Source organism: Chamaea fasciata, unplaced genomic scaffold (assembly GCF_029207755.1).
Source record: "Chamaea fasciata isolate MVZ Bird 193981 ecotype frontalis unplaced genomic scaffold, bChaFas1.0.hap1 SCAF_11, whole genome shotgun sequence".
Lineage (NCBI taxonomy): Eukaryota > Metazoa > Chordata > Aves > Passeriformes > Sylviidae > Chamaea > Chamaea fasciata.
Genome location: NW_027094096.1, coordinates 14,101,071 through 14,113,685, shown reverse-complemented (window position 1 = coordinate 14,113,685; position 12,615 = coordinate 14,101,071). Strand labels below are relative to the sequence as shown.

Sequence of the window (12,615 nt, the reverse complement as noted above, 5' to 3'; positions counted from 1 at the left end):
CTTAAAGGATGCCAGTTATATAACAAAATGCTGAATTGAGTGGTAAATCCAACAGTAAAATGTTTATAGCCATTCAATCACAATTGCAGAAAAGCTATTAAATAAAAATACCCTGAAAATCATCTCTGCTGCTTTCTCAAAATCATGGTAACAAATTAGGAAATGAAATCAAATACATCATTGTATCCCTGTGAACATGATACCTTTAAGACTAGTCTGTCTGTAAATGTAAACAGCATTTTTTGGTATTACGTAATATTAAGGGAAAGGCAATTGTATTTGCCTGAAAATACAATTTGGAGTAAAGCAGAATATTTTTCTTTGTAATTGTATGTATATCAAAAAATGATGCACAGCAATTTAGGAAACAGCCCTTGGAGGGCAAGAAAAATACAGCAATTCAGCAGCAGCTGATTCTCCATTTGCACATCCTACTGTCCCTGTATACCACCTGCCCTGTCCCTAGCTAATTCAGATGTACTGATGTGTCTTCTTTTATTTTGCTTTATATTTCTTCTGGCCTTTTTTTGAGACAGATCCTCTCATAATAATGTTTCTGGGTTTGCATCTGATCTATATAGATATATATGCTCATCTGAGCATTCAAAAGCAGATGTGAGATACCTTCATGGTATCAAGTTTCTGTGATAATTCATGGACAGTAAATCTGTTCCATATTTAATCTCATCTTCTGTGGCAAGTCTCAGTCTGCAATGTGTGTAGCATTCAAAATCAAAAATTACTTTACCTTTGTGCATTTTTCTGACCAGCACAATACATTCCAATTTCAAACAATGGTGCTGATTTGTGCTTGAATCAGAGCAAAAAATGGGTATGTCTCCAAGTTGAAGAGACATAACAGTTTTAAAATACCTAGGAAATTTTAACTAAATCCTTTGGAAAAATAAGCTCCGCTATTAGCAGCAGGCTAAGTGAACTTGCCTGCAGTTTAATTGGGCCATCTCTATGTTATTCTCAGAGTTCAAACATTAAGTTTCAAACAATTTTCCCAGTAACTCAGAAAAAGAGAACCTGCTTTACAAGCTGACCTTCATTTATTGTGAAGTGGTAGAATTAATTAATATTTAATGAAATGAAACATAGAGATGCTTTTGCTGCAGGAATTCCTGGTTGCTTTGTCTGAAAAAATGCTTCAGTAAAACTTGGTCAATGGCCTGTAGTACTGCGAGTAATGAGTGTGGCAGGTAAAAAGATATTGTGGAAAATTTGGCACTGTTACACAGCCATTGCATTTTTGGTTTTGAAGCATAAACACTCATGAAATATTCAACCTAATTTCGGTTTCTCTAGACTTGTGGATGAAGGAGCTGAGTTACCTTTTTAGTGCTCTTTAGTTCCTGAGTAATACAAAGTGAGATGAAAGGGAGGACTTGGTGCTTTCTCTAGAAAATAATTTTTAGGACTTCCCATTTAAATTTAAATAGAACTTTACAGTAAATATCATGGGCCTGCATTTAAAGCAGTAGTTGATCAGAATTACTAGATTTATTTTTAAGTTAATTTGTATTTATTACTTAAAATAAGTAAATGTATACTTGGCATTTTTAATCTGTAATAAAGGTCTCCATGCAGGAAGTTAACAGAAGCAGTATTTTTTATATTCCAGCGTGTAGATAAATGCATCATCTGGGCTGTGAAGTGAATTCTTGGTTGATGACATGCCAGTCATACAGGAAAAGCCATGTTAATCACTTGGAATCAAAAGAAATTTTTGTTAATTCTGTTTGCTTTTGAGGTCATTTATAGGCTCATTAGCAGTTCCTGGTATTCTTAAAAATGTTAGCTGCATAGTTTTGTCACTATTTTGTGAAGCCCTATATGATCTTTTTATAAAACTATCTTCATCAGCTTTGTATTTTTGCCCAATAAAATTATTTTTCTTGAAGTGACTTCATCAGAGGAAATGTCTTCGATGAAACTGCCTTTTATTGTGCAAAACCTGCTCTGTGCAACCATTTATCTAGTTGGAAAAGCACATGTTGGTAATAATGACTTGGTCCATTTCTGCTTCTATTTCACTCCTGAGCATTTCTTCTCATGCAGTCAACATATATGTTAATGCTGTTAGGCCAAGCTCACAGCTTTTATAACTTTAAATGCAAACTCAAAAATAGAAGTTAAAAGTAGAGCTGGTAGAAATCATTGCGTGAATGCTAACAAGAAATCTCAGGAAATAAATTTCACGATGCATGTAATTAATTCAGTGAAAATGTATACAACTTGAATCTGCATTGACAGTACAGACTGGATTATGTGCAGTTTATTTTGAGATACGAAATGATATTTGTCCAGAGTGTTTCTTGAACAAATGTGCTGAATAAATGTGGAGGAATAACTACTTCCTATCTGTATAATTTTCTTACCTGCAGTATTTTGGCTTTTTCAAAGAAAAAAATGGGTCTGTTTTTTTTTTTTTTTTAATTATCAGGGTATTTGAAGTATGCTGTGGAATTAACGCAAAAGATCTTATTATGAAGGTGGTATTTCAACCTCCAAGCTATTTCAAAATTGAAAGTCTAAATTTGGTTATAAACTGAAATTAAAGCTATTGCAGATTTAACTAGAAGACTCTTTGTATCAGGAGAGCAAATATTTTGAAGCCATTAAAAAATTGTCTTTTATTTAGACATTCTAAAAATCTTTATTAAAACCTTTAATCCTTCAGGAATTTTTAAAAATATTTTATGACCCAAGAAAGGTGTTGGTGTCTCAACTCTGGTGTTGCAATAGATGTTGAAGGTGAATTGGTCTGACAGAATATTTTTAATTTTTTCCCTGTAAACAATTGTTATTGAGTATGAACAAATACAGTTCACTCAGTGCTTCAGGAAGGCAAAATTCACAAAGCTGAAGGACATTTTGGACCAAATAGCTTTTGATTTACATGGATTAAAAATTTCTGTGCTACTAAAAATCTAGCAGAAAAAGGTATGCAAGAGTGGTGTTTGGGATGAAGAAACAAGCTGAATTTGGACAAGGAAAATGACACCATTTAAAATCATCCTTTTTAATCTGTTGGTACTACTTTGCCTTGGTATCGAGTAAGCTGAATTTGGGTATTGTTCAGAAACTGCAACACTGACAACACACGAGCTGGCAGATTAAATATTGTTGAGGATGTTTTATACTGTGTCATACAAGCACTTATTTCACATAGGTGAGGTTCGTGAACTATTTTCAAATATAAAAGAAGAGTCCTTTAGAAGGCAGAACCTTTGCAGTATCTCTCGCCATTGCTAAGAGACTCCTGTCATCTTTCATTTCCACGTGCTCATTAAACCCTCAGCTATGCCAGGGAGAAGCATACTGCAGATATCTTCATTTCCTGAGGGAACTTATCCAGGTATAAAATGATCTAAAAGGCAGAAAAGATTTGACTTGTAAACCAGATCATTTCCACAGTGTGGTAGACCATGTGCCTTTCCAGACAACTGTGCTTTCTTAAGCAAAAAGAGGAACAGGAGTCAGTTGCACAAACCAATCTTGCTGCCAGAGGGAATGTTAATAAAACTGTAGTCACGCAGCTGCTGTTCAGGTATTGTGAGTGCATATTATTTGAAAACAGGCTTACCTTCGGAAAAAGAATGAGATTCTCTCAAAATGGTTAGGAATTTCCTAAAAGAATGTGCATTAGATTCTCTGCCTTTGGGTACTACAGTAGCAAAGTGGTGACCAGATCAAATTTCTAAGTAGGGTTTTTTTTTCTGTAAGCAGGATACTGGCTTATTTTAAAGACAGTACTAAATTGTACTAAATAATTTCAATTTATAACTTGATATGAAACAGTGTACTTTACAGGACATTTGGCAGTGCTGTACATTTTAAATGCTTGTCTTTTTTATCCTAGGCTGACATGTAATTTGTTCTGTGCAAAGTACTTTATGAATTGCAGGAGGTGTCTTCTGTAGAGCTTTTGTAAAGCACTAGAGGTTTGCTCTGGATTAAGTTTTTTCTCATTCATGAAAGCTTGGAAGTGTGTGGGGGTACTGTACTACACATTCTGTGTGTGTATGAGAAAGTGTATTCAGCCTTCTTGTAAGTACCTGTCAGAATGATGCAATCATTTATGAATAGCATAGGCAGCTTGCTTCATATTTTGTGCTATTCATACTCACCTAGTTTTTTCGTGCTTTTTTCTATGTTTAATTTTTTTCCTTTCAATGTAGAGCTCTTTTTGATTATGACAAGACTAAAGATAGTGGCCTTCCGAGTCAAGGATTGAACTTCAAATTTGGCGATATTCTCCATGTCATTAATGCTTCTGATGATGAATGGTGGCAAGCACGGCAGGTAACTCCAGATGGAGAGAGTGATGAAATTGGAGTTATCCCAAGCAAACGGAGGTATGTCATACTTTATTGACTTGGAGATGTTTGCTATTAAACATTTGATCTGATTAATACATACGTTGTATATGCTTTTCTTTTTGTTGCTAATTCTGTACCTCATCAGCCACTTGTTTGATTTTTTTTTTTTTTTTTAAGTAATCTGTAGTGGGATTCTCATTTACTTAATAAGAAGAGTATTAAAACCCTATTTAGCTGTAGGAGTTGTGTGCTGAAATTAATAAAGGTGGTCCACATCCATCTTCTCTGTTCACACTGAAAGTAAGATGTGGGTTTAATGTCAGTTTAATGACCACTTCTGTATGAAAAGGTGCAAAGTATGAATGAATTTTATTAAAGTCATGACACTATCATGAATTCTTTTTAGCTAGAACCTGGAAAACTGGAAAATCATTTTTTGGTAGCCAGAGCTAATGGAGATGAGGTTTTTGTTGGCATACTGAAGACTCAAATAAGAGTTTAGGTGCTCTGAATCTTAGGTGCTATTGATTGATAATTGAAGCTGTTGACTTACTGCGTCATGTTTCCTCTTTGCAGTCTGGTTTTATTGGACATGTATAGCCACAAAATACTCCCAATACTCTCACAGCTCATCACTTGAGAAATAACAGTTTTCCATTAGCAGGTTTTCATTTTCTGAATGTGTCATAACCAATAAAATGTACAGTACAAAAGGTACACCAATACCTGTTGTAGCAAGTGGTAACTTGAAGTTCTGGAGTTTTGCTATTTCAGACACTTTTGTGTGTGGTTTTTTTGGTAGAGTTGAGAAAAAAGAACGAGCCCGTTTGAAGACAGTGAAATTCAATTCCAAAACAAGAGGAGATAAAGGGGTGAGTTAATGAAGTGCTAATTACACCTGACATTGTGAATGGTAACATTTTTCAGTGGTTTTGTGTGTGGAGAATCACTTTCAGATTTGAATGAAAAGACTAAATTCTATCAAATAGAAATGAAATAATTCTGAGCACCAAAGCAGACTTCAGTTGCCAAAACACTGCAAATTGTTTAAAGAATTAGCATAGAAATATATATGTTTCTTAATACTGTAATGTAGTAGGAGCTGTATATCCTAACCAAGTGTTGAATAGTGCCTTTTCTAACTGCTCTGCACCATATGTGATTCCTGTCGCAGTACATGGTGAGAAAGCAGTGAGGCTACTTAAGTAGTAATAGAAATGTTTGTAGCCAAAATTATAGCAAATTCATAATGGCACAGCAGCCAATTTTTTTTTACTGTTTTGAGGGTGAGGCTTTTTTTGCAAAGTTTTGGCTGTTCTGAAATTTGAGAAACAATTCCACAACCTTACCATTTCTACCAGTAGAATGTGACTAGTAATTTCAAGACTTAAGCACATGCATTTTAGATGTAAGAGTCTTCTAAAGTAATAATATATTGTCATTTTAAAAAAATCTGGAGTGTGCTTTAAGATCCTGAGGAAGCTATTTCTTAAATGGTGATTATATTTTTGATTGCACTCATGCTGTAGCATTGGTTAGTCATTATTATAAATCCCACAAGTGCTTTTTAGTAATTTATATCTGTTACAATGTTTACATAACTTTGGAAATCACATACATAAAATACTAAAGCTTCAGTATTATATCCTGATAGTGTAGGACTGCAAAGTAAAAAGACTCTAAAATTCATGTATACATCCCTCTGCTACATGGCAGAGGTTTCAGTTGTTAATGAAATGTCACGTTTTTTCCTTAAGTATTTGCTTAAAAGAAGATCAATATCTCTCACTACTTTCTGATTCACAATTATGGTACTGCCCTGGAGATTCACTGGGCTATTTGCAGTATTTTTCTGTTTTGGTGCATTCGTAGTTTGGTATTGGAATAAAATGTTATCTACTGACAAAGTAATTTGAGTTTGCTTTTTAGAAGTCATATAAAGAGAGGCTTAAATCCTTCAGATTCTTTTCATTACATTAAGTAGTTTTTCAAATGTTACCATATTCTTTGAAAGATAATTGCATGGTTTTAGAGTGTGTCTACCAATAAACTGCAAGCAGTTAATTACTGATGTGTTTGAAGTAGTGTTTTGACAAAAGCAGAGTTGGTGCACAGTCCCTGTGTACTAACACAGCACCAAAGAAATGCATGGAATACTGAGTGGAAAAGCAACTACGCTTGCCATTGATGTAGAACTGCAGTTCTCTTTCTTTAGTAACATTTCATTTTGCAAACACTTACTGATCACAGTCTTTTGCTTCAGCTGTAAATGTTTTAACTTCAGAGTTTCTCTTTAAAGTATTCCTCCTGTATTTGTCATGATGACACTTTTCCCAGTAAGTTGACTGCACCATACATGTCCTCATGGACCGTGTGCCTTCATGTGTCTGTGTGTGCTAATACTCCATAAACAGGATGAAGTACCAATTTGATACAGTTTTTGAAAATTTCTCATTAAGACCTTGAAGAATAACCCTAGTGATGGCTAACATTAAAATCCATGTTCCTTTCATTGTAAGGAATGCTAAAAAAATCTGGAGCAAAAATGGTTGCATTTTATCCTTGTTTGTCCCTTTCATATACACATTTATCTCAATTTTCTGTGCTGCTTCTGATTTAATATATTCCTGCTTATGATGACTGTGAATGATTGCCAGTGGGCTTATGAAAAATTTAATGCAATTACTGTGCATTTTCAACTAATAAGCAAATCCTTCCAACTTTTTATAATCGTGGTATCTTTTAAAAGTAATCTTTTGGCTAATCTTTTATGCAAAATCAGTATAATATTACTTTTGTTTTCTCTTTTTATTTTTTTTGGCAATGGAACTGACTCTGACCATTATACATGCAGTATATAAAGTTTTGTATTAGCTCAGGAAGTCTTGCTGTACAGAAATTTCAAATAATTATTATGAAATATTTTCAAAACTATAATGAAGGACTTGATTATGTTTTATGAAGTACAATAAATCAGCTTCTCCTTTTAACTGTACAAATTGCACATTCTCATCACCTCAGCTAAACTGAACCATTTTAGCTTTATTACATTTGCCTCCTTTTACCAAACTGATGGACTTGCCCAACTGAAACAATTATAGATGCGAGTCTTCTACTTTTGATTTATGTTACAGTATTTTTCAGTATACTCAGCAAGGATCTCTTTTGGAGATATTTCTTTGTTGTCCTTATTCTCTAGTTTACATTACCCTTCCTAGTTGTGAGAAATCATTTGCCATGACTTGACTTCTGTTAGAGAAGGTCAGAAGGACCATAACATAAAAATTTGCCTGTGCCAAGTATGGTTCCTGCAGGCACATGGTTGGCTTGAAACTTGATCTTTTTTCTATGTGTCAGGTTGGTAAGTTACTAATTTTTACAGCGGAACAACAGTTTAATCGAACACAGATGCAAGGCAATTAAAGGTTTTATGGATTTCCTCCTTAGCAGAGTATTGTTATTTCCAGAGCTCAATGTCACTGATTGTGCTCCCATGGTACCATGTGCCTCTTTAACGCCTTGTAATTTTAAGTAACTTTTTTAAAAAACATTAGTAGTGAAAGTATCACTGGCTGTTTAAGTGTCTGCTATTGCCAAGCACATCTGTATTAAAGATGGCCAGAAGGATTGTTAATTGTGTAACAGCTTTTGTGTTACACTGTAGGAAAGGAGCACAGCTACAGACATTCTCTTTAGGGAGGCCAAGTGCTAGTTTTCAATTGTACCAAAAAATGTTGCCCATCATTTAAAAAAACTTTGTCCTGTTTGACCCCTAGTTGTTACTGTAATTCATTCCATACTTAATGCTGGTAGAAAGATTATTATGCCTTCTTGCAACTGTATTGCATATAATAGAGGTATGTGAACTCACACTGGCTGAAGAAGGACAATTACTTGAAAGCTAACATGCTCCAAATTTGACAAACACTTGTTAATGGAGTCTTGATTGCATGATTTTTTTTTTTTACAATACCTTTTAAAAGATGTTTCCATGGTGCTTTTCTTACTTTCTGCTGCACATAGGTTCTGCTTAGCTTAGAAATAAATAGTCCCCTACAGCACAGGGGTTTCAAGACCAAGCTGAGTGTTTTCCTATTTTGCCATCCTTTCTACTGTATTTTTTTCTGCAAACCAAATGGCAAAAATATGGTAAATTTTATGTCTTTGCAAAACTGGTCAGATGAGTTACTCATGCCTAAAGATGGAAGGGAATTTCTACTGACTTAAAGTTAGCTGTATTAGCTCTAGTTCTGGGCATAATTGCAATTAAAACATTAGTGATTTACTTATACTTTAAGGTTTTTTATTGACTTGGAACTTCAAAGTAAACGTGCTGTAGCTACATGATGTCTTCAGCAGAAGACATGGCAGATATTACTAAAATCTCTGCTAATTACCTATAGACATACCTATATAGGAATCAAAATGCATTGATGCTCTCCATCACTTGGACAAGTAGCACATTAATAGTTTATATTCACATGGATGTAAATGTCTGTGTAAGTAACTCCAGAAGTTTTTGTAGCAGCTGAGATGCAGAAATTCTTCAGCAATACAAGCAGTTAATGTCAAAAGTTGCTGAACATGATCCTTGATATATAGGGTTTTTCATGTGGTAATTGTAAGTGCACTCTTGAATAACATAATTGCCACAATAAACCAATGAAATCAGTTTGTGTCTTTTGAAAGTTAATCTTCGTATTAGGATGCAGACTGACATGGAACAGAGTAATTCCTTTCAGTGAATTTGCAGTGAATTTCAATAGTAAAACACTGATACAAGTTTTGGAAATTTTTTTTTGTTGGTTGGTAACACTGCACAATACTTCTGCTGTCCTGTTATAATATCAGCTGTTTGCAAAAGCCTCAGCTTGTTTATTTATTTTTTAATACTGTAACCCCTGAATGAGATAATATCAGTGGTTTAATTGATTTTGAGTCATTAGGGCTTGGCCATCTTACAACGGCCTAGTTTTCCACTTCTTTTAACGCTCACAGCAAGCCTAAATTTGTGAAATGCAGGTCAGGCTATATAGGGTGTACCAGTTTTCTCAATACTAAACATGTGAAACATGGAGAGTATGAGCAAAGTCATGATCCCAGTCTCTATTTCTAATGAGCTGAGAAGTGTTAAATTGAGATATGCACTGCATAATGTGGTTGTAGGAGTCAGCTTCCGCAAAGCTGCTGGTCTGGGCCTTTGTTCACACAGACATTAGACATCCTTTGTTTTGCCCCTCCTTCTCTTCTTCAGCAGTCATTCAATGACAAGCGTAAAAAGAACCTCTTTTCCCGAAAATTTCCCTTCTACAAGAACAAGGACCAGAGTGAGCAGGAAACCAGTGATATTGACCGTAAGTATGTGGCATTCGATGGAGAGCGAAGCACAGTAGAAGGGCCTGCTAGACTGCACTAGGGTGTTACCGTGGAGACAGTTTCATGAGCTGCAACAGGCTGAGGATCTCGTGGTGCCAGTGGCAAATCAGTCTACAAAACCAGTGCAAACCTTTGTTTGCTGTTAAAATAAAAGTTAACACAAGAGTATCCCAGTTTGGAATAAACTGGGCAATACTGTTGGCTAACTGGAGGAGATAACTGCCTTCCAGTGCTGTCAGTGGTGCTTCCCTGTTTCTGAATTGGAGGAGAAAGCACGGTATTCATCCAAATATAATGGAGCTTACCAGTTTCTCAAATCAGTCCCTTTAGACTGTTTTTTCAAAGTCATTCATTCTAATTCGATTTTCCTAATGAACTGAGCTAGCTCTGATTTTCATTGTTCTTGCCAGCACTAAAAAAATGTGTATTCTCAAAACGTACTTGCATAAATTTGCTAATTCAGACCAGGTTCAGAACAAACTGTGTTCTCTGCCATTTGCATTACTGATTGCACTTCATGTGCTAGTCAAGTCAAATTCTATAGACTTCTTTTTCCCTGTGATGTTCTAGGAACTGTCTCCTGTCGTAGCGCCAATTTTATATATTACTGACAATTATTTTCTTTGTGATTGTCTTTTTATTGCTTGCCCTCTGGGGACTACTCTGCAGGAGGTCCCTGACGACATGGGATCAAAAGGCCTGAGTAAGTGATCAAAATACTCCCAAGTTATTTTAACCTCCATCTGAAAAATTACTACTTTTTTTTTTTGACAGATCTCTTTGAGATTGGTGCTCTACTGGCATAAGGAGGTTGACTAAAACTGGGTCATAAGCTTTTCCTAGTTCGTAATCTTTTGGAGTTTTTGCTTTCAGGAACATGTAAAGTTTATGTGACTCTCATGTTAGATTTTTTTGTTGTTTCCAGAAACTTAGCAGTGCTTTCTTGTTTGTCCTCAACAGTACTGTGTTTTTAATTTGGTGATTTTTTTTTAATGTTACTTATATCTTGTCCTTGTATTTTTATTTATTTAAAAATAACCTTATGGCTTTTTGCAGTAATAGTACAACCATTGCCATGCGACTTTTTACTAGCAACAGTTTTCACTCCTCTCTTTAGGCGACTGATGTTTACAGCTACTTAAAACAAACAAAACTTTTCTTTAACAAATGCCATGAGAGTTTTTCTCTCTGACTTGAACACTTATGATGCTTTTAGACCAGGAGTAGGGCTCATCGGGGTAACTTGAAGCATTTCTTGTATTTCTGTTCGAATCCTAAGATTCAAAAGTTGCTGCGAACTCTTAGCAGATCCATTTGTGTGTACACATCCCACCAGTAAATGTATCAAAAAGACAAATAAAAAAAGCCAAGACCTTGCTTTCACACAGTTATTAAATACATACTGTTAGGCACTTATGCAATAGGAAAAGGAGTCTCTAAAGGGATGTGACTAAGGGTCATTAAGGGCAGCATTTCTTCCCAAGGCATAACTGTAAAGCACAGTGTTTGTGAAATTACTTGTAAGGGCCAGTGTACTCCTGTATCTGTCCTCAGTCGTGGAGTAGAAATTCTAGTAGCTGTAACATTGATTTTTCAGTTCTGAAATGGCTACTTTCAAAGAAATTCTTGGTCTAGACCAGAAGACTTTAGCAACCTTTATGGCCTTATGGTTTAGAATATAAGATCATAAGCAGCCTTTATGGCCTTATGATCATACCCAGTTTACTGTGTTACCCAGTAACATGGTCCAGAAATATCTCTAGATGATTCTGTTCTATAAACAATTGGTTTCTTGTCTTTCAGCACAGACTTTTTAAAACCACCTTACCCCACACCTAATGCAAGTTGTGTTACACTCTACACTGTATTTCCTCTAATATAATCCAGTATTTTCTTTACAAGAGACTAAAAGTAATCAATAAATTTCCTGCATAAAAGTTGAAATGCATAATCCCAAGATTTTTACACAACAAAATTCATCCTGAAGTGAAAACTTAAAAATTGCAGGGTTACATGTGAATTATGAATTAATGTTACTTTTTATAATCTTATTTTGTGTGCTATTTAATGTTTTTCTTTTTATTAACATCAATTCCTTTCATATGAAATTAAGCTTGATCCTGAGAGCTATGAGAAGTACGTTAAAACTTTTATATGCAGTATGTATTGATTTCAGCACTTTGATATGAGTATTGTCTTTCATCTGGATTATTTTTTGTCAATTTTCTTTCTGTTTGACTCATGCCATTGGTGTATGTTCCTTATTTTTTCCCATTGTGTTGCAATTTCAGAGCATGTAACCTCTAATGCCAGCGATAGTGAAAGTAGTTACCGTAAGTGTTTTTAAGTTTTTTGTTTATTCAGAGGCTTTGTTTTGTAGCTCTTTCTTTGGTTTTGTTTGTCTGTCTTTCCTGGGTATTTACATGTTAAATACAACTTCCCAGTCAGCTTCGGGTGAAATCTGTATTTGTGTATTTGGTGGAGTACTGCAAATTGTTCCATGTCTTTGTTTTTGAAAAACTCCCTAGAACAACTGCAAACCTCCTTTATTGGTATTTTTATTGTTGTCTGTGATTTTCTTAGATCAGCTTAATTTGAATCTACTCCTATTTTTTTTTAAATTATGTAAGCTAGCTAGACCTGTTAAATTTAAATGTAAATTTAATGCTGGCAAATATAATTATATGTAACTGAGCCTTAATACTGGAAATGTAACCAAACTGTTTAATCTGTTAAAGTTTTCACAACTGATACTCAGATTTGATATGTATATACTTCAATGAAAGTACAGATAAGCAAACATGTATTTACCCTTGCTTTGAGCTCATTTATTTTGTCAAGTGTGGGTGCTTAGTATGAACTGTCTTCAAAGCATACGACACACATTCAATGCTGGAGTCAGTTTTGAGAA

At 34.8% G+C, this 12,615-nt stretch overlaps 1 protein-coding gene across 12 annotated transcripts in view; it reads left to right on the top strand.

Moving 5' to 3' along the window:
• The window catches only part of DLG1 (discs large MAGUK scaffold protein 1), a 146,365-nt gene that overhangs the window by 120,259 nt on the left and 13,491 nt on the right, over window positions 1–12,615 (top strand). For 5 of the 12 annotated variants that reach the window (XM_066193295.1, XM_066193306.1, XM_066193299.1 and 2 more), the window contains 4 exons: window positions 4,188–4,364; window positions 5,131–5,200; window positions 9,583–9,682; window positions 11,996–12,037. In XM_066193295.1, the coding sequence (XP_066049392.1) occupies window positions 4,188–4,364; window positions 5,131–5,200; window positions 9,583–9,682; window positions 11,996–12,037 (389 nt within the window). Of the gene's footprint in view, window positions 1–4,187; window positions 4,365–5,130; window positions 5,201–9,582; window positions 9,683–10,373; window positions 10,408–11,995; window positions 12,038–12,615 lie in introns of all 12 variants that reach the window. The other 7 variants (XM_066193307.1, XM_066193297.1, XM_066193303.1 and 4 more) reach the window with 3 other exon arrangements.